At 37.3% G+C, this 20,545-nt stretch overlaps 2 protein-coding genes across 3 annotated transcripts; one reads left to right on the top strand and one right to left on the bottom strand.

The window, feature by feature from the left end:
- Positions 1-1,147: 1,147 nt before the first annotated feature.
- LOC149079021 (flavin-containing monooxygenase 5-like) lies at positions 1,148-18,792 on the bottom strand. 2 transcript variants are annotated; one of them, XM_089241283.1, is made up of 5 exons: positions 18,653-18,792; positions 5,548-5,668; positions 3,961-4,181; positions 3,102-3,392; positions 1,148-2,417 (listed from the first exon to the last, which is right to left on the bottom strand). In XM_089241283.1, the coding sequence occupies exons 2-5, from the start codon at positions 5,654-5,656 to the stop codon at positions 1,443-1,445; spliced, it is 1,596 nt and encodes a 531-aa protein (XP_089097409.1). In that variant the 5' UTR covers positions 5,657-5,668; positions 18,653-18,792; the 3' UTR covers positions 1,148-1,442. The 2 variants fall into 2 exon arrangements, with proteins under 2 accessions (XP_089097409.1, XP_089097410.1); XM_089241284.1 differs by having other exon boundaries at positions 5,548-5,663; positions 18,653-18,742.
- On the top strand, positions 10,935-15,380 carry LOC149079022 (uncharacterized). The gene has a single exon (XM_089240482.1). The coding sequence runs from the start codon at positions 10,935-10,937 to the stop codon at positions 15,378-15,380; it is 4,446 nt and encodes a 1,481-aa protein (XP_089096608.1).
- Positions 18,793-20,545: the final 1,753 nt, after the last annotated feature.

Here is a 20,545-nt window from a genome sequence, read left to right as displayed (position 1 = left end):
AAGAAGTGAACGCTTTATACTGACACCCTGCGCGCAGAAACCCAATTAGAAAGTTGTTGCCCTGTCTCTCCTCAGACCAACAAAAAAAATTTCCACGTTTCCAAGTGCAATATTCGCTGAGATATTTGAATTCGAAATGGAAAAGAATTGGGAAGGAACATCATGTAAACTCTCGGACAATGCTTCCTTTCCTCACTTCGCTGGTTTTTCCCTGTGATACATATTGTGAAATATTCCAGCGAATGCTGCACTTAAAAACGTGGAATTTCTTTTATTGGTCTCAGGAGAGACAGAACAATAACTTTCTTTTTGAGCACAAGTTGTCAGTATAAAAAGTTATTTTTTATATGTTAATAAAAAAATCCCTTGCAGTAAATGAATCACACAAAACGTTAAAAAGTCTCGCCACAGAGAACAACAGGCCTACAATAGTGCAATTAATCAATCATTACACTTCACTCATAATTGGAAAAATTGATGGCAGATGGCAGCACTACGCATTACAAGTATTACACAGAAACAAACTTCACGTTGGATTCACAACACGCACATTCCAACGTGCACCAATTCGTTAGAAATTGCGTAGAGGAATGTGAGACTTTGAGGAAGCCCGTTCTCCCCTGACGAGGTGCATGCACGGTTGAGTAGTATGTAGCAGTATGAATGGCGTATATGAGGCCCACACGTTATTTGGATACTTTTTCTAATTGGAAGTGCACCTCTATGATCAACTGTTTGCCAGTAAATAGCGGTGCCGGAATGAAGACTGAAAAGTGCAAAATTGCTTTTTTGAACTCCAAAATAGTACTTTTGTACTCTAAAATTTTTTTTTTCTACAAGTGAGTAGAAAGAAAAACTAAAAACCATTCCCTACAGGCAGACATAAGACCAAAAGAAATTGGTGATTATTGAATAAATCCCCTGCTTATATAACCTACTTAAACCACTTACACGGGCTTTTTTTTCGATTTCTCATAAAACTTGATTTTGTAACGCATTCTAATATCCATATATATAATACATAAAAGTAAGAGACATAAGTTAATCTTATATGTATGTCTATGGTTATTCCTTTCTTAAACGTGAAGATTCAATTAATGACAGCAACTTCAGCTGGTAAAATAGTACATTATTTTTATGGCAAAAATAATGTCAAAAATATTTATTTTTTTCTGTTTGCAATTACTTTTGAAAGTTTCGATGAAAACAACACTGATTGTGACAATATTGTGTTAAGTAAAAATGTAACATTTTCTTTCCTAATTAATCATCCTGTTTAACGAATGCATCTTTGATCAAGGAAACTGGCAATCTAAACACAGCAAGTAATCATCATCAGCAAGTTTTTCCGCATCAATTCATTGCACCGATCGACGGTCTCAACTAAGAATCAGAAAATAATACTGATATCACACCCGATCTATAAGTTTGAACAAGTTTCTTCAAATGCCGAAAATAAGACGGCCTAGAAAAAAGATGGCAATTATCAGTCCTAAAATCTTGATCATGCTCCTTTCTTTTCGCGTATTGGGATCGTAGTCTTCTTTCAATGGTTTCATTATTCGCTTCTTGTAACTCAAGATGGCGTCTCTCGCTCCGGACCAAGCATGCGGTCCTTCAAGTCTATACTGATAAGGCAACGATGGTCCAAACATCATAGCCCAGAACAGCTTGGGATCAGTGAATAAATACTTCAGCAAATTTGGTTTAGCTCCAAATAAATCACAGATTTCATCCAGATAAGGGATATAATCCACTTGTATCGTATGCCGTTCTGTCTTGACGTATCGTCGGTCGATCTCGTCGTCGTACCGTTTGATGTCCACCTCCATGTCTCTCTTGTTCGGTAATTTCACTTTACCATTAAAGACCAACGCAGCCAAGCGGCACTGAGCTTCACCAATAGGGAAACCGGCGCCAACCGATTGTATAAGACCGATCAAAGCCAATGTCTTGTGTGGTAAGTGAGGTGGATACATGAACTTGTATAGGTGGACTCGATTATTCTTGATGACAGAGAGATCTTCGCTCAGGAACGGGAAATGGATCTTATAACCGGTCGCGAATACCACAGAATCGACTTTCAACTCTTCATTCTCGTTTTCGAAGATGACGCCATTTTCCGTGAATTCCTTGATGTTCTTGCGAATTTTCACGACTCCCGTCAGAAGTTTCACTGGCAGCGTGTCGCTGACGGTTGGATGTTGACCGAAGAAGCCGTGTTCCGGTTTGAGATTATACATCGAGTGATCGAACCATCTATTCAAAAAGAGCTCCATAAACCATGCGGAGAACTTTATAGGCGTTAGTTGGAAAATGAAATTGAAGAATTTGGAGCCGAGTGCTACATCGATTGGGACACCAGCCGGGCCAATTCTCGGTAACACCCACGTACCACGCCGGGTACTCAGATAAACCTGCAACGGAAATCAGTCATTCAAATTGTACATAAGACATAACGATAAAGATGCGCTCTTTTATCTTAATATTTGTTTTTGTAGAATTTTCAAACGCTTAGAAATAGGTAAATACTTCAGATACGCAAACCTAGTCGGAAAGCATTATATAGCGTAAAAGTTAAGGTAAAATATTTTCCATTCAGGAAGAAACTATTGAGAAATATTTTAGTTCATACAGTAGTTTTTTCAAACTGGTAATATACAGGGTACATAGCTAAGTCCCCTTACCGCAAATTACTCGTGAACCATCGATGCTACAGATATACTTCCAATTAGAAAAAGTATTCAAATAAGGTGTAGACCTCAATACGTCATTCAGTTCATGTTACAAAGGGTTGTATAGTTATTTAAATAAAAAAATTAACTTTTTATACGGACATCATGTCCTCTTAACTTCCAATTAGAAATTTGTTGCCCCGTCTCTCTTGAGCCCACCAAAATAATACCACGGTTTCACGTGCAATATTCGCTGAGAGTTTTCATTTAAATAACTATACACCTTTTGCAATATGAATGACGTATTTGAAATCAACACGTTATTTGTATACTTTCCGAATTGAAAGCATCACTAGGATCAACGGTTCGCCAGTAATTTGCGGCAAGGGAACTTAGCTATGCACCTTGTACATTTTAAATTTTTACCTGTTCAGCAACAGCACTTATTTCCACGGCAGCATCCATTCCGGAATTCCCGACGCCGACTACTACGACCACTTGATCGGCGAACTGGTCGACTTTCTTCAGACTGTGCGTGTGCACAGCTTTCCCCTTGAATTTCTCTTGTCCTGGGAACGATGGAACATTGGGGTAAACATGATGCCCAGTGCAAACGAGACATCCATCATAATTGTCTTCTTCTATTTTCCCTGTTTTCGTATCTTTGGTTGCAACTTTTATTCTTCCCGTGCTGTCGTAATCTTCAGCCTTTTCTACCTGCGTGACAGAAATTATCAAAATTAAATCATTTTAATTACTTGCACATGCACAATATTGTATAATAACATTTACATTTTACATACTTATAATTTACGTTTTCAATGTAAAAATTAAATTTATGATTCAATATAGCTTATGTGGAAAGATGGCATTCTTCCCTGTTAATACAACAAATACGGAAAACTGTCTTAATGAAGAGATATAGGTGTTTCAGGGAAGGAAAATTCATCTCTGCCCTCACGGAGACTCGAACCACCCTTCTTTCGCTTTGCGGGCGAGTGCTCTAACAACGAAACTATGAAAACAGAATTCTTTCCCCCCCCCTTCCCCCGGACTGTATGTGTATGCTGAATGGCTCCTTGCAATGGACGGCACGTTATTTTGCTGGCAAGCGAGAGACCGGGGTTCAAGTCCCCGTGAGGGCAGAGATGAATTTTCCTTCCCTGAAATACCTATATCTCTTTATTGAGCTTTATATAGCTTCTCTTACGAATAGTTATGGAAAATTTCATTTCTCTGAACGTTCAGAATTCTCATGCAAATTTAAAAAAAAAAAATTTCTTGCCTTAATAACGTCTCTGTTGTAAGTAATGTGTTTCTCCAAATCGTATTTCCGCACATATTCCGTGAAGGATGCGAAAATTTCTTTATTATGCATGTAATTAGGTAAAGTTTCATCTGGTACGTAATCACTGAGTGCTCCCATTTCTTTGCTCGAATTGATGACTGTAGTCTTCATGACCGAAGCCAAACCATCGACGTCATCGTCGTGATACCGCCAAAGACCTGGAACGGAATTCAATCTCTTTTTTGAATGAATACAAAAGACTTCCATTTACAAAACTTTTCGTTATAACGCACATTCGTTATAAGCGAATTTCAATTTTTTTCTCGTCATGTTATACATTGTAGAAAATTCCTGCTGTATCTACATTAAAATTGTCTTTTAGATCATTTTGTTCTAATATTAGTGAATGAATAGGACTCTATAGTCGGGAAATTAATTTTTGAGCAGTTGATTTTCTGCATAGAATTTCATGTTATTGGAAACTGGCAGAAGAACAGACCCATTCTATATACAGGGGCTGCATCCTAGCGGCCACTAGTTTGACTACTACATACATAGACATAAGATTACAGAGCAGTTTATATTATATATCTATGACAACATAGAATTTATAATGTTACAATGATTTTTAAATTGACTTTCTCTAAACTCAGTTTTGATCACTTGCATCCCTTTGCTTCTGACTCCAACAATTCTGCAAGGGGGAAATAGAGAAAAACTGACCTTTATGGAAAATTATGTTGCCGTTATAACGAATCATTATCTTAAACTCGCTATAACCGGATATTTTTTGTATCTTTAACATTAGCTGTTTGAAAATCATTCAAATCACTTGTTAAAGCGAGATTCTTGTTTTCAGCTGTACTCGTTATAGGAAATTTTTACTATACATTTATCTGCTGCATGAGTAAATTGTCATTTTTTTTAAAGGAGATATGAGAAATCTTCTGAGGAGGAACTATCTAACGTGTTTTACGGATTATGAATTTTTTTTAATGTACGGTACGATCCGTGAGAAAATCTTCCGGCCGAGTAGCTGTGAAACTGACCAAGAACTGAAACAAGGGTTGTTTTTTTTTACATTATATTCGTGTCCCCTATAGGTGAGCTATTAGAAGTGTAATTTTTCATGTCTACATGGAATGACAGCAGCTATACCATTGCCCGAATAGGGCATTGTGAACAGAGTACGGCAATGGTTATAAATAATTAGGGGGTGGGGTAGTACAAAAGCTGACCTCTTACATGGTCTTGCAGGTTGATAGCGATAACTTAATCTTAACGATAACGATCTTATCTCCACCTTAGCTTCAAAATGCGCCATAAAAAATCGACAAGAAGAATTGATGGCATAAATCAAAATCATGATAATTATAAATGAATTTTCCATGTTGTGATATTGTTCCGCTCTCCGTACCTTGCAAAAATGGTAGCAATGCCGGAATGACAACATCTGTGATTCTAATAAGTGGCGTTCGACTTTATTACAAATTTTCGCCGATTCTCATTCATGTTAAATGCCATATTGTAATTCCCATATCGCTCAAGGTTGAGTGAGTAGTAATTAACTTATTGATATCTTACCTCCATAATGGCCAGTTTTTTCGAAGCACACAGGCTCTATGCCTTCCTCCAACAGGCTTTTCATGGCACCAATGCCTGCCGGTCCACCTCCGACGACAGCAACTCTCATTTTCACTCTGTTCTAAATCAAAGATACGTAAAAGATAAACGTGTTCATTACAAAAATGTTTGCAGTACGTATCAAACATTACTCATGTGCCGGAACACATTAACTTTTTTTTCTGTTATGTAAATAATCAGAAAAGGTGAAAAAAAAAAGCCACTGATACAATAAATCAAATGTTCTCTGTCGAAAATGATATGAGTCTACTTCGTTGATTACTTGAACCCTTTATTTTTTACCTTTCATTTTCTGATGTCTTTGCTAGTAAGATAAATTTTAATCACATGAATAACATGCTTCAGTTTTATCTCATAGCTAGCTGCCTGTAGAGAGTCCTTTTCCTGAACAAAATGGGTAACAAAATTGCCGCGACTATTTATTTATTTTTGGACTTTGGGTTTTCTTATTCGAGTTGTGTTTTTCTGCATATTTTTCTCCATTGTTTTTGTGTATCTACTGATATGGTAAACGAAGGAAACGTTTTTCCACAAAAACATTTTATGTAATCACGTATTCGTCATTGTTGTAAGAGTCCAGATGATGAGACTCCTTCTCTGAGTTTAATTTTTGCTTTTCCTTTATCCATAACAAATTGTTGCAGTTGCTTTGTCATATATTTTCTTGATGATATTGTGATGTAAGTCTTCTCTACCCCAATTATATCTAGAGCTTTAACAATAGCAGATGTGAAGACAGAGCCAAACGCTTTCTCAAAATCAATGAAGACCATACACAATGGTAATTCGTATTCCTTGTGTCCCTCTGAGCTGCCTGATTGTTTGGATGTGCATTGTGATTGTACTGAATCCACTTCGAAGTCCTGCTTGTTCTTTTGGTTGGGCTTCGTTCAATGTGGGTTCAAGCCTATATGTTAGCACTTTGGTGAAGATTTTATAAATTACTGATAAGAGACTGATTGGTCGACAATTCTTAATATCCTCTTTTTCACCCTTTTTGTAAAAAAGAACCATCATTGCGTTGTTCCAATCTTCAGGCACATCCGATTTTGTGAGACAATTTGTGAACAAAGCAGCTAGCATACTGGCAAATTCTTCTTCTGCTTCTTTAATAATGTCTATTGAAATCCCATCTTCACCTGGGCATTTCCCTTTTTTCATGCATCTTATATATAGCCTTATAGACTTTCTCTTTCTTTCCACAGGTGCTACTTGCACAAATTTGGCTCCATTATCTTCTCTTCCTGCTCCCTTTCCTTTGTTCCGATCCTGTTCTTCATGTTTGTATAGAGTATTATAAAATTCTTCAACAATACTAATGATTTCATTTCCATCTTTTGTGTGATGGTTCCATCTTTCCTTTTTAGTGCAACAATTTCCTTTCTCCCAACACACAGTTTTCGTTTTGCTGACTTTAAGCTCCTATTACCTTCCAATGCTCTCTTTACAATATTGCAATTAAACTTCCTCACATCTGTAATCCGCTTTCGTACAAAGTTCTGCATATTCCACTTTTGATTTAGGGTCATTCTTCTTAATCTGAAATTGTCTCTGGTCTTTCGTACGTTTCTTTGTTTTTCTATTATTTTCTTCACCGGTTCGATTTATATATCGATAACCAATCGAACAAGAAAGAATGCATCGAATTTAAAAAATAACCCATTCATCATAATAAAACTTGTAGAACACTGAGAACTTTATGGTATATATGTTACTACCAAAACCCGAAGTGGCGCCGGCCTCTATCATTTATAATTAGCCATAACTAACATTTGATCAAGGAAATGTGATATCAATATCTCAGAGATCCAAATATACGTATCGACAATATACAGGCCGCCCAGAGCACGAAACGCGAACATTGGCCGGATGAACCAGATTTCGAAGATCAAAATTTATATTGAAATTATATTTAATCAAAAAATTTATGATACACGACATTCTTAATTAAATTTACTTAAAAAAAATAAATCTATACTGGGGTGTCTCTGATAGAAGTCGCTAACTATGAAATGATATAACTTAGAAACAGTGACGGATAAGAAGATGAAAGAGGTACGTTTGATGGGCGAGCTTGGAATTTCAAGTACATCGGTTTGTTAAATTAATTATAATTTTGACTAATAGATGACATTACAGTTGTTTCATTTCACTAGACGTTCACTTCGAATTATTGAGGCTCCGCTGTACTTCTTTCCGTAGAACCATCTGAAAGTCGTTGTTTATAGCAAGTCTTCAAACGCTGTATAAACTAGAACAGTTCATCTATGAGGTATATATGCACGCAACCATTGCCTAAAGACATTACAGGAAAGTGGGTATATTCTTCACTTTTGTCATGTTATAGCAAGGCGACCATTTCGAATTCATCGCAATGTGGTTAAAAAAATAAATAAAATCACTATGTTTTTTGGCAAGTTTTCATGGGCATCTTTTTTCAAGCCACTTTTTAGCCACCCATCTCTTTGGGCAATTTGCCCGTTGTGGCCTTTGTATTTATATTCGTATTTCATTGGCTCAAAATTCACCATTTCTAGGCACTGTGCACATAATAGAATAAAATTAAGCATTCCATATTTTTATTCACAATAAAATGACAATTACATTTTTTGACAATTACAGAAATAAAAAAACTTTGAATTTAATTTACGTTTCTTATGGGTGAACCCAAACATTGGCGACAAATGCTTAAAACGTTAAAGTCAAATAGCTCTGTTTATATCGCATCTAAAATTTACAATTTTTTGTGGATGACTTATCAGAGCCGCATTTGCATTTCACTAACTGGAAGTTATATCACACAGGTTCTACCATATAAAGTTAATTTCTCAATTTTTTTTACATATATATACCCTTGGAAAATTTAAGACATTTTAAGTAAACGCACATCATTTGAAAAATTTTCGTAATTGAAAATGTTGTTTTCAATTTTTTCTGAAGTCAACGGTTGCAGAGATATCCGCTGTACAAACAATTTGGAACAGCCTGCATAGCTATCAGAATGATTGATGAATTGAGTAAAAATTATATGCATAAATAGAACACATGATATACACACTGTTATCTTGAATGTTCTAATAATATTAGAACATTCAAGAAACCACATGAAAAATTTAAAAATACGAAATCCATACTTTTAACCTGCGCAAATATTAGGGTTTTTTTTCGAAATAAAGACGGAAATCTCTCGCATACAGATCATTTTTGAAAACATTAACAGACTTAGGCCGGTATTACACTGTAAAAGTTTGATAAAATTCCTTTTATAAAACTTGCAAAATCTAACCAATAAGGTTATTGGTTACATTCTAGAAAATGCAACCGGTGACCTTGATGGCTGCATTTTTCAAGTTTTATAAAAGAACTTTTACAAAACTTTTATAGTTTAATACCGGCCCTACGAAGATTTGTTACCAAAAACATCAGATTATGTGTCGTTTCATTAGCCAAATTTATCAATCGTATAACATATAATTAATTAAATTATGTGAATTACGTGGAAACTGCAAAATTGAAAATTTAAAACTTACTAATCGAAATTATTTACGACTTGTTGATTTAACAAGTTTTTCCTTACCTCATAAATGAAGTGCGAATGGTTAAGTTATTATTAACTCTGCCTCTCTAGATCTATCTATGTATCTTATCACATCCAGTTTTACGAAATAGGGAATGTTATCTCTGATATTTTTTATCTCCTGATAAAAAAATATATTTTTGAATGCAAATTTTGGGGAGTTTTTTTTCTCGATTTCTGCGATTAAAAAGTCAGACCTTTTTTCCATATCTTATCTCTTCGAACAAACTTTGGATAATGTAATCATGTGATGCAAATGATCAAAGTATCTCTATACCATTAGGTAACACTAAAAGATCGGTAGGAAACAACCAGCCAATGCCCTGCCACTGAGGATTATCGGGATTTACTGTCAGCTATCACTTACAGGGATGGATAATTAATCGAGAGAGAGAGAAAAATGAAACATCTAATAATTCATATACGATTGGAAAAATGCAGTATAATTCGTTAATTAACCCTCATCATTGATCTCACCTACGTTAAAAAAACCTCAGAAATTTCTTACACGGGCTGTTTCAGAAAGTTCTCCCTAACTTTTGAAATGATATAACTTCGAAACAGTTACTGATAGAAAGATATAAGAAGTGGTACGTCTGATGTAGGCGACCTGGAATTTCAAATACACAAATACACCGATCTGCAAAATTAATTACAATTCTGACTAACAGATAGCATCGCAGTCGTTTTATTCCACTACAACTCTCTGTGGTGCCTCAACCAGCACCTCTTAGAGATAGAAGGCCTCTGCAGTCTACTTGTGACGTCAGTAAGTAGTCCATTTTCCCTCAGAATATTCAGGGGGAAAAAATTCCCCGCTCGTGCCAGTATCATCGTTATTCCCGGAAGGGACAGAGCCTGGGTCGCGTCTGGTTTGACGGAGTATCATCGTTGCGAGGAAAAGAAATGATCGGGCTGTGAGATGTGCTTCCTAAAGACACGAATGGCAGAAGTTGAAGCGAAGAGAACCCTCCTTGTTCTTTAAAATGGAATCGCCGAAATATCGGGACACCTGCCTTTGAGGGACAAAGGAGGACAGAAGAGAGACCTTGGACGATCAGTGGGTCTCGGGAGCTGCCTATGTGCAGACGTGAATGTGAGGCGTGTAGTTTGTAAAAATAATGGAGACCATTTGCGTTATTGAGTGATCAAATAAAGATCATGCAAAGTGGCAGATACGTGTGATGTTGATTATGTGAAAAGTTTTATTATTGTGAAAAAAAAAAAAGGAATTGAAGTTCACCCACCAATAAAGGTGAACCCAACAGTGGTAGCAGCGGTGCCTTTCGGAAGAAACTGGTGATGTGTTTGTGATGAGCCCGATACATAGGTAGCGAGTGAGAGAAACAAACGTATACATCGAGGCGACGCCGGCAAAAAGAGAACCCAAACAACGAAAAGGAAACGATAGTCTCCTGGTACAAACGATAAGTTCGGTGGCGTGAGTAATTTTTTTTTTTCTCTCTCTCTCTCGGCGGTAAATATATGGAGTTCAGACAGTTTTGGTTTGAAGATTTTATTTTTTTGTGTTTGTTGCCAGTGTAACCGCAAATCGTGATCAGTGTGTTTCTTGTATTTTTACTGTCTTTTTGTTTGGTTTTTTTTTTCCCTTGCCTTTCGAAAAAAAAAAGAAGAAAAATGCGTGGGTGAGATCATTCGTTGTATGAAACTTTTTAATTTTTCAACAAATTCGGTAGATAGTAGGAATCCGATAGTGTTTTTGAATTTCGGTTCATTGAGTGACAGGAAAATGACTTTTCTGATGAAATACCGCAAAGAGGAACTGAAGATACTGGCCATTGAGCTTGGTGAGGCAGTGGCACCTGATATCAAGGTAATGGAATTGAAAGATATCATTTTGGGTAATAAGGCATACGATGAGGAAATAGTTAGAGAACTATTAATTACTATAAGGCGCGAAAGAGTAGAGAAGGAGGAGATTCAGAGAGAGATTTATCAAAGAGAAAGAGAACTCCAATTTCGATTAGAAAGCGAGGAGCGTTTAGCCCTAGAAAAAATGCGTATTGGCATGGAAAATCAAAGTGGCTCAAACGAGTCTGGAAGTAAGGTTAAGACTTTAGATGATTTCGTGAAGGTAGTAAAGATGTTGACAGTCAAAGTCCCGTCTGAACCTGAGGGTTGGAGCTATTTTTTCACCAGTCTTGAGAAAGCTTTCGAGTATGAAAATGTACCTGAGGCGGCAAGGGCAAAAATTTTGATTTGCATGCTGGGGGAGAGAGCTGCTAATCTATTGACATGTTTGAGCAGTGACAAATATGATGATTATAAGGAGTTGAAATTAATTGTGTTGAGGGAGTATCAGCCCTCCCCGCAGACGTGTCTCGAAAACTTCCAAAAAGCGAGTCGGAACCAGGAAGAGACGTTCATGCAGTTTGCCACAAGGCTTACGTCGCAATGGGAACAATATATCAGGATGAGAGGAGCCACGGATTTCGAAAGTGTGAACTCATTGGTTGTAGCCGATAAGTTATTCCAGACACTGGACCGGGAGACAGCGTACCACATTGGAATCCGACAAAACGGGGAGTGGTTTAAACCTAGGGACCTTGGGAGAGAATGTGATATTTTTTTCGCATCGAGGGGAAGAGAAATGGCTTCGAGTCCGAGGGAAAAACGTCGAGGCAGTTGGAGTGACAGAGTTCACGGGCAGTTTCACGATAGACGGACAGAGAACAAACTCTTCGATGGGAGCAGTAAAGGAGCACAATACAGGGAGAGTTGGAGAAAACCCACTTGTTTTGAATGTAATTCAAAATTTCATTTCAGACGTAACTGTCCCATTCTGGAGAAGCGGAAATTTACTGAATTTGAAGGTGAAAAAAAAGCTAACATAAACCATACCCGAACTTTGGGAGAAGAGACAGACGAACACGAAAGGGTGGTGGTGGCAAAAGTCCGATCTTTTGGGGAAACAACTTCGGGAAAGTCTGTTCGAGAACACCTTAGCAAATTAGAAAGAATTCCAATAAGTGTAAACGGGAAACTAGTTTATGCTCTCGTAGATTCTGGTAGTGAGATTACCGTAGTAAGACAGGATGTACTTCCTGAAATCCAAACAGAAGGGAGGCCGACTATTTTTATAAAAGGTATTTTCGGACCTGCGGTAAAATGCCCACTTTTAAGCATTCCTTTAGGAATGGCGGTTGGGGATAGATCAAACGTGATACACCAGGAGGTATTGTGTGCGATAGCAAAGAATTTGGTGGAAGACGTTTTGTTGCCACCAGACGTAAGAAATATGCTGTGTGTGGAAGAGGGGAATTCGCTCGACACTCGAAAAATAGAAATAGAGGAGATTAACCCCAAGGCAGGGATGATGGAACCCACGAAAATGTCCGAGAATGATCAAGAAGGCAAGAGTTACGAGTTTTCCGAGGAAATTGATAATGAAGGGATGGATCAAGAAAGAAGCAATTTAGATGAAAAGGATAAAATGCTGTCATCGACAGATCAGTTCCTTCGGGAACAAAATTTGTGTACGGATTTACGTGGAGCATGGGATAACGCGAAAATTGGGAAAGCAAACTACTTTGTTGCTGGGGAACTTTTATGGCATCGAGATAAGATTCTGGGGGAAACTGTGATGCAGCTAGTTCTGCCCAAGGGCAGAAGAGATGAAGTATTGAAACTAGCGCATTCCTCAGTATTTGCAGGACACATGGGAAAAAGAAAAACAATCGAAAGAATACGGTACTCTTTCTTCTGGGACACTCTGAAGAAGGATGCCGAAAGGTACTGTGAGCTATGTGAAGAATGTCAATTGACTAAACGAGTATTAACGAGGGAAAGAGCCCCAATAACTCCCGTAACAAGACCAGAATTGCCTTTCCAGGTGGTCAATGTTGACATAATCGGTCCAATAACCCCTAGTAGTTCTAAGGGGCATAAATACATTTTATGTCTGGTCGATCAACATACCAGGTGGGCGGAGGCTTTGCCACTCACTGGCATCTCTGCAAAAAGCACTTGTGAGGCATTATTAAGCATCTTTGCTAGAACGGGCATACCTAATGTCATAGCATCAGACAATGGTACTAACTTCAATGCGGAGTTGACTAAAGAATTCGAGAGAAGAATTGGAGCGTGCCCGAGATTTTCAACTCCTGGATACCCCCAATCAAATGGATTGGTTGAAAGATTCAATCAAACGTTGAAAAGGATGTTGAACCACATTATACACGCCGAAGGTAGGAAATGGCATTTGCAACTGCCATATGCTTTGTGGGCGTATCGGGAAATTCCTAATAATACTACGGGAGTCGCACCATTTCAACTTCTATATGGCAGACCTCCACAAGGCCCATTATGCATTTTGAAAAATACATGGACAGGTAAATATGACGGGTTGCAATTGAACACGAAACCGATATCGTTGTACCTACATGATATGAAATGTCGGTTGGAAAGAGCAGCGGAACAAGCAAATCTTACAGCTCAAGTACAACAAGATAGAATGGCGAAATATTATAACCTGAGGTCTTCGGTTAGATCATTCAAACAGGGGGACAAAGTCATAGTGTTAATACCAGACTCTAACAGCAAAATCTACGCTAGGTGGCAAGGTCCGGGTTTTATCAAGGAACAAAAGGGCCAGCACTCATTTCTAATTGAGATGGGGGATGGCAGTGTAAAACATGTACATGAAAACAAAATCAGGAAATTCTCCTCATGTGTAAATTCGGCCAGTATTATTTTCGAAGGGGATGAAGATTTTGGAAGAGTGGAGACATGCCCCACCCAAACTTCAAAGGCCACTGATTTTTTTAAAGGGGTAAATGATCTTAATATAGATTCACTTAATAAACGGCAATCAGCTGATTTGAAAAATCTCATTTTTAAGCATAGGATCTTGTTCACGAGACCAGTTCAACCAGCTAAGGTTGGCGAACACACGATTGAATTGGTACCCAATGCCACACGGAAAAAACCTCATTGTTACAAAATACCAATGGCATATCGCGCAGAGGTCGATAAACAAATTCAGGAGTTGTTAGACTGGAATCTTATTGAGATTTCAGAGGCAGAAATTGTATACCCTGTAGTATGTGTTGCAAAGAAAGACTCCTCCATTCGTATGTGTATTGACTATCGAGCACTGAATTCAGTGACTAAGGTCCCCGTCTTTCCGATGAAAGACATTCAAGAACTAATGTACGTGGCAGGAGGGGCGTGTTGGCTTACCAGCTTAGATTTATTGAAAGGATATTGGCAAATCAAAATGGACGAAAACTGTCGACATCTTACGGCTTTCGCGACTCACAATGGCGTATACCAATGGAAGACCATGCCGTTCGGGTTGGTCGGGGCCAGTGGTACGTTTCAAAAACAAATGAATCGGGTTCTCAGGGAACATCATGAATATGCTCAGGCTTACATAGACGATATAATAATATTTTCTAATACCTGGGAGGAACACCTTATGCATATATCTGCAGTGCTGAGAGAACTAGATAACTACGGTTTTTCCATACGTATGCAAAAATGTAACTTCGCAGCGAAAGAGATAAAATACTTGGGACATAGAATCGGGAACGGAAGACATGGGCCAGACGAGGAAAAAGTGTTGGCTATCAAAAACCTGAAGGCACCTGTTGATAAAAAACAAGTGCGCTCGGTGTTGGGGTTAATGGGGTTTTATCGTTCATATATTCCAAACTACGCGGCCCTGTCAGCGCCTTTGACTGACCTCACCAAGAAGGGATCTCCAAATAAAGTTTGTTGGGGAAAGATAGAGGAAGAATCTTTCCAGAAGTTAAAGGATGCATTATGCCGAGTAACTTATCTAGCTACACCACAGTTCAACAAAAATTTTCAGGTACATGCAGATGCATCATGCGTTGCGGTAGGAGGATGTCTCACACAGATGGATGCCGAGGGCCAGTACAAACCGATCGCTTTCGTGAGTCAAAAACTTAATGATACTCAGAGGAAATGGGCCACCATAGAAAAGGAAGCGTGGGCCATTCTTTTTGTTTTGAAGAAATTTGAAAAATGGGTAATCGGGACGAAAATCGAAATAATAACTGACCACAATCCACTGACTTATTTGCAAGATACAACACCCAAAAGCCCAAAATTGATGCGCTGGGCTCTGGCACTGCAAAGATGGAATTTTCAGATTGTACATAAAGCTGGTGCGTTAAATCAGGTACCAGATGCATTATCACGATTGTAGTATTTTTTTTTTTTGTAATGTATGTGCGTATCTCGTATTCGGATATTAAATCTGAAGGATGTATTCTATATATATATTTTTTGATATTGCTATGTACATTTCGTACACGTGAGTTAATCATAGTATTGTACCCGGAACTTTCAAACAGACAGGAAACAGAATATATATATTTCATATATGTGAGTATTGTTGTGTATGTATGCAAATACATGGATATGTATATTTATGCATATATGGTCATCTCTACTGCAGAACGTATTTTGGCTTAAATTTTAATTCTTGTTTTTTTTTGAACATGTATGTAAGTCTGAATTCCATGTGTGAATTTTTGTAAAGAGAGGGAAAGATTTATTAGAAACTCATGCTTATTGTGTTTTTAAGAGAAAACCAGCCTCTGCTAGGCAAGTTTCTCTCTTGGTGGGGGCGTGTGAGATGTGCTTCCTAAAGACACGAATGGCAGAAGTTGAAGCGAAGAGAACCCTCCTTGTTCTTTAAAATGGAATCGCCGAAATATCGGGACACCTGCCTTTGAGGGACAAAGGAGGACAGAAGAGAGACCTTGGACGATCAGTGGGTCTCGGGAGCTGCCTATGTGCAGACGTGAATGTGAGGCGTGTAGTTTGTAAAAATAATGGAGACCATTTGCGTTATTGAGTGATCAAATAAAGATCATGCAAAGTGGCAGATACGTGTGATGTTGATTATGTGAAAAGTTTTATTATTGTGAAAAAAAAAAAAGGAATTGAAGTTCACCCACCAATAAAGGTGAACCCAACGTCTGGTTTGACGGAGTATCATCGTTGCGAGGAAAAGAAATGATCGGGCTCAGAATTGGAGATTTCTATGCCCCACATCCAATAAGTATGCGGTATTTGTGAGCCAATCAGGAAGATTCTACGCCAAAATAAGAAGAAACGAAATAGGATGCTGTGTTTCAAAATGTGGCAAACTTGCTGGGTTGTCTGAATGACGTTTATGGCACACACTGCAGAGGCTTTATATCTCTAGAAGGTGCTGCCTCAAACCCGTTGCTGGCAAACACCACGGTGCTCCTTAAACGACCCAGAGTGCTCGATGCTTGTGCCCGATTTCATGCTCACGAGCACTTGATCAACGTTTCAATTAAACACATTGTACGAATCGCATTCACAAGGATGGAAATCATCGTGATTTCTCATCCATTCATATGCTAAATTTGCCGTATGGGTGCTCTTATTTTTATGATGGGCACACGCAGTGCTCGCGACGGGAAAAAGGGTGAAGACCTCTGGTTTACAGTAAGAGCACTCAAACGCTGCATCATGAACAGTTCATCTCTGAGGCATATACATCCATCAAGGTATAGACATTGCAGGAAAGTGGTTCAAGGAAAATCATGGCCTCTGAAATAGATTTTTCAAAAGTGACTTTGAAAAATATTTCTTTCGATTGCAAACTAAATGCAAAAAATTTCGTGTCAATGGGGATAATTGTTCTTTCAAATTAAAAGAAAGAAGTACAGTAATGAATAACTACTATAGTGTGAGGCCTAGATTACATGAAAAATGTCACCAATAAGATTATTGGTTACATTCTAGAAAATGCAACCGGTGATCTTGTTGGTAGCACTTTTCAAGTTTTATAAAAGGGCTTTTATCAAACGTTTATAGTATAATCCCGGGCTTTTCTCAGATGGCAGTTTTTTACTTTTCCGTAAGGTAAAACAAAACTGCTACTCTAAAAAAAATTCTGAACTTTTGCAGAAAATGAATATTTTAGATATATTTTAGCAAATAACATTGATTTTTGCAATTGACCAATGGAAAGTATTTTTTTTTTTAATGTTTAATTATGGATTTTTGAAATTTATATATTTTTCTTCAAATTTTAAAAATTCGTATAATTCTAAAGAATGGTAAGATATCCAAAGCACAAGGTTCATGTTACTAACATATGTCTAAGGCCAGGATTACACTATAAAAGTTTTAGAACAGTTCTTTTATAAGCCTCGAAAAATGTAACCAATAAGATCATCAGTTGCATTTGCTCGAATGTAACCAATATGCTTATTGGTTGGATTTTTCAAGTTTTATAAAAGAGCTTTTTATCAAACTCAAAAATGCAACCAATATGCATATTGGTTGAATTAATATATAATAATATATTTATAATATACGTTATAATTTTTCAAATTTGATAAAAGTCCTTTTATAAATATTGAAAAATGCTACCAAAAAGATCCTCGGTTGCATTTTCTAGAATGTAACCAATAATCTTATTCGTAGCATTTTTCAAGTTTTATAAAAGTACTTTTATTAAACTTTATAGTGTAATCCCAGCCTAAGGCTGGGCACTATAAAGTTTATTAAAGATCACACTATATGTGTTTCATAAAAATTCATTTATAAAACTCGAGAAATACAACCAATAAGATGATCGGTTGCATTTGCTAATATTAACCAATGCTCTTATTGGTTGCATTTTTCCACTTTTATAAAAGTCGTTTTATAAAACTTGAAAAATGCTACCAATAAGATCATCGGTTGGATTTTCTGTAATGTAACCAATAATCTTATTGTTGGCATTTCTCAAGTTTTATAGAAGTTCTTTTATAAAACTTCATTAGTGTAATCCCGGCGGAATAAACATTTTTGACATTTCAGAATTTTCGGTGCAATAATTTTTTTTAACCTTACGGATGAGCTCAAAAACTGTAATCTGAGAAAATCGCGTTCAAATGATTTTTCTTGTATACATTACGCTATAATTCATTACACGGACGAAGACTTGGTCATGACCCTATTTTTTTGATCGCCCGGGGTATCACTTTTCCTGTGATTAATTTTTCTTCCAATATATCTTACTGTTGCTGTCACGTCACGTGGTTTTGTCTCTTTCTTTTATTTCCCAACCGTACACGGCTTTCGCTACTGGAATCAAGGAGTAAAATCGGTTTCAAATAGCAAGATAGCTAGGCTGCAGATTTTTTCAATTGAAAAAGCTTATGATGGAAGTTTTTAATTCTGTAATAGATGTAGTGTTGTCATGCTTCATAAAAAAAAAACCTCTCTAGAACGCTCTAACCAATAAGTGAATAAGTCCGCTCTTCTATAAGTGAAGTAATATTATTTGCGATTTTCTTGATGAGCAACACAAAAATGTTTAAATAGCTCCACTGTGTAATTTGATTTCCGACGAGACGTCCTAACGACGATAAAATCGTGATAAATTGTGTTTTCGGAAATTAAACGAAAAAAAATCTGTGACACATAAAACTTTTGTATATTTCTTACCTTGCTCGCTACTGAAGCTCGAGGATTTCTGCCGAACCCCTTTGTCTCTGGGTGAGTTAATTATTTCCTTCTAATCATTCATATGAACTTTGTTTGAAAGTCATTCGCATGTGATCTTGCTTCCCGACACGATTACGTTTGAAGGTTTTCCTTTATACTTTACTTATCAGAAAAGGAATATGAATTACGTAACGTAAACAGATCATGCCATCTGGTGATGGAAACGGGGATTTGTTCTTCTCTCCTATATAAGAAGGAAATATATCATTGAACCCGATCAGCCAAGTTTTTTTTTTTGTTTCATGTTCAATTAATGCGACTAATTTGATAATTCAATCCTCAAAGACTAAAAATTACAATGCAGTTGTTTCTGCGGAATTTTTTCTGGAATGTTTCGATGATATTTATATTTTACATTGACTTTCTATATAAACTTTGATAAGATTTCTTTGAGAATTCAATAGAGATCAATCATTTTCTACGTGAAACGTAGATAATAATGGATTTTTGTAACCCCTTTCAGCGGTTTTTAAAATGTTTCTCCACTGACAGTTGACCGATTGGAGGGGGCAGATGGAAAACTTGTTTGACGTAAAAACAACTTTAACGCTTTTTAGTCTCGTCAATGCCAAAATAAAAGTGTTCTAAAAACCCGAGATGTTTCGGGATGACCGGAATAATGGCAGATCACGTTTGACAAGATATCTTGGGATTGACGCTGTGAGAGAGTTAATCTATTATTGATGCTTTACATATATCGTCCCCCATATGCCAGAATGTCACTCTTCGTTATCCATATAGGGTGTTTTTTTTTTCAACACTTTCTTTTCTTTCTTTACACTCAGCCAGCTGTTAAAAAAACCTCCGTATGAATAGCCAAGAGTGACATCCTCCTCGAAAATAGAATATGCCCACTTTGTGGAAAAAACGTTAAGAGCGCACATTTCATGCAGGAATAAAATTTTACCCACGAGCATCTCGATGCTTACCGCGACAGATCTTTGGTAGAACTCCTCGATAGTGTAAAAAAAAAAATACGATTTGTCCCGGGTCTTCGTGCTAGAGCCCTGTCAGGCTTACCTTCTTGGCGGTCATGCTTCTCACTTAAACCCTTGAGGGTTTCCTTGATTTCTTACTCAAGAGATGATCACCGTGATTCAATGACTCGCATCATGATTATTTCAAGCACAGTCATTTTAAGTATGCTTTTCTTCTGGTAATAGTTGCAATCAAAGCTCTTGTTCACGAATATGCCTCCAATAGGCTCTAACCTCGTATCTACTTGTTGAATTTAGGACTATCTCAAGAGGGTCAATGACACCCCGGGCAATGATTTATGACAATATATTAAGCGGTGCCAAAGCACTTTTTATTTTGCTCTGGGATTATGCTGCTGCTGAAACAGCAATAGGGACACTATTTTTTGATAAATATTCAATAATTTATTCGAGTCCGTAGAACAGCTTTATCATCATCGAGGGTTCCACGAAAGCTTTACTTTGAAAACTACCGATCTACATTTCAATAACAGCGTTTTGAATGAAGAACGTTAAAAAGTTCATTTCTTTTTTATTCACACGATCCCCTCAAACAAATTCAGATTTAAAGTAATAGCACGTCATTTGAAAACTCTTTTTGTAATTTAAAATATGTTTCCAAAGTCAATGGTTGCAGAGATATCTGCTGTGCGAACAATTTGGGACAACCTGTAGCCTATATGTAGTCAATCATGGTGTCCGTGCTTACCCAGTTAAATTCCTGGTAGCCCTACACTCAATAGACATACGAGATTTATTCAAAAAGTATTCGACCATAATTTTTCGTAAGTAAACCAATGAAGCTAGGGAGGCGTAGCTTGATGCACACATGTAGGTAACCCTGGTGCTCATGCTC

The sequence above is a fragment of the Pholcus phalangioides genome, unplaced genomic scaffold, assembly GCF_987345545.1.
Source record: "Pholcus phalangioides strain wild (caught in Gottingen) unplaced genomic scaffold, Ppha-v1.0 ptg000013l_1, whole genome shotgun sequence".
Lineage (NCBI taxonomy): Eukaryota > Metazoa > Arthropoda > Arachnida > Araneae > Pholcidae > Pholcus > Pholcus phalangioides.
The sequence above is the reverse complement of the archived record's forward strand: the minus strand, read 5'-3'. Positions and strand labels throughout refer to the sequence as shown.

Bases quoted from the DNA above. Each gene is read 5' to 3' on its own strand.
- LOC149079021 (XM_089241283.1), bottom strand. From the start codon at position 5,656: ATGAGAGTTGCTGTCGTCGGAGGTGGACCGGCAGGCATTGGTGCCATG. The intron at 4,182-5,547 runs GTAAGATATCAA...ATTCCGTTCCAG, and splicing joins AAAAACTGGCCATTATGGAG to GTCTTTGGCGGTATCACGAC. The intron at 2,418-3,101 runs GTAAAAATTTAA...TTTCCGTTGCAG, and splicing joins TAAGTGCTGTTGCTGAACAG to GTTTATCTGAGTACCCGGCG.
- LOC149079022 (XM_089240482.1), top strand. From the start codon at position 10,935: ATGACTTTTCTGATGAAATACCGCAAAGAGGAACTGAAGATACTGGCC.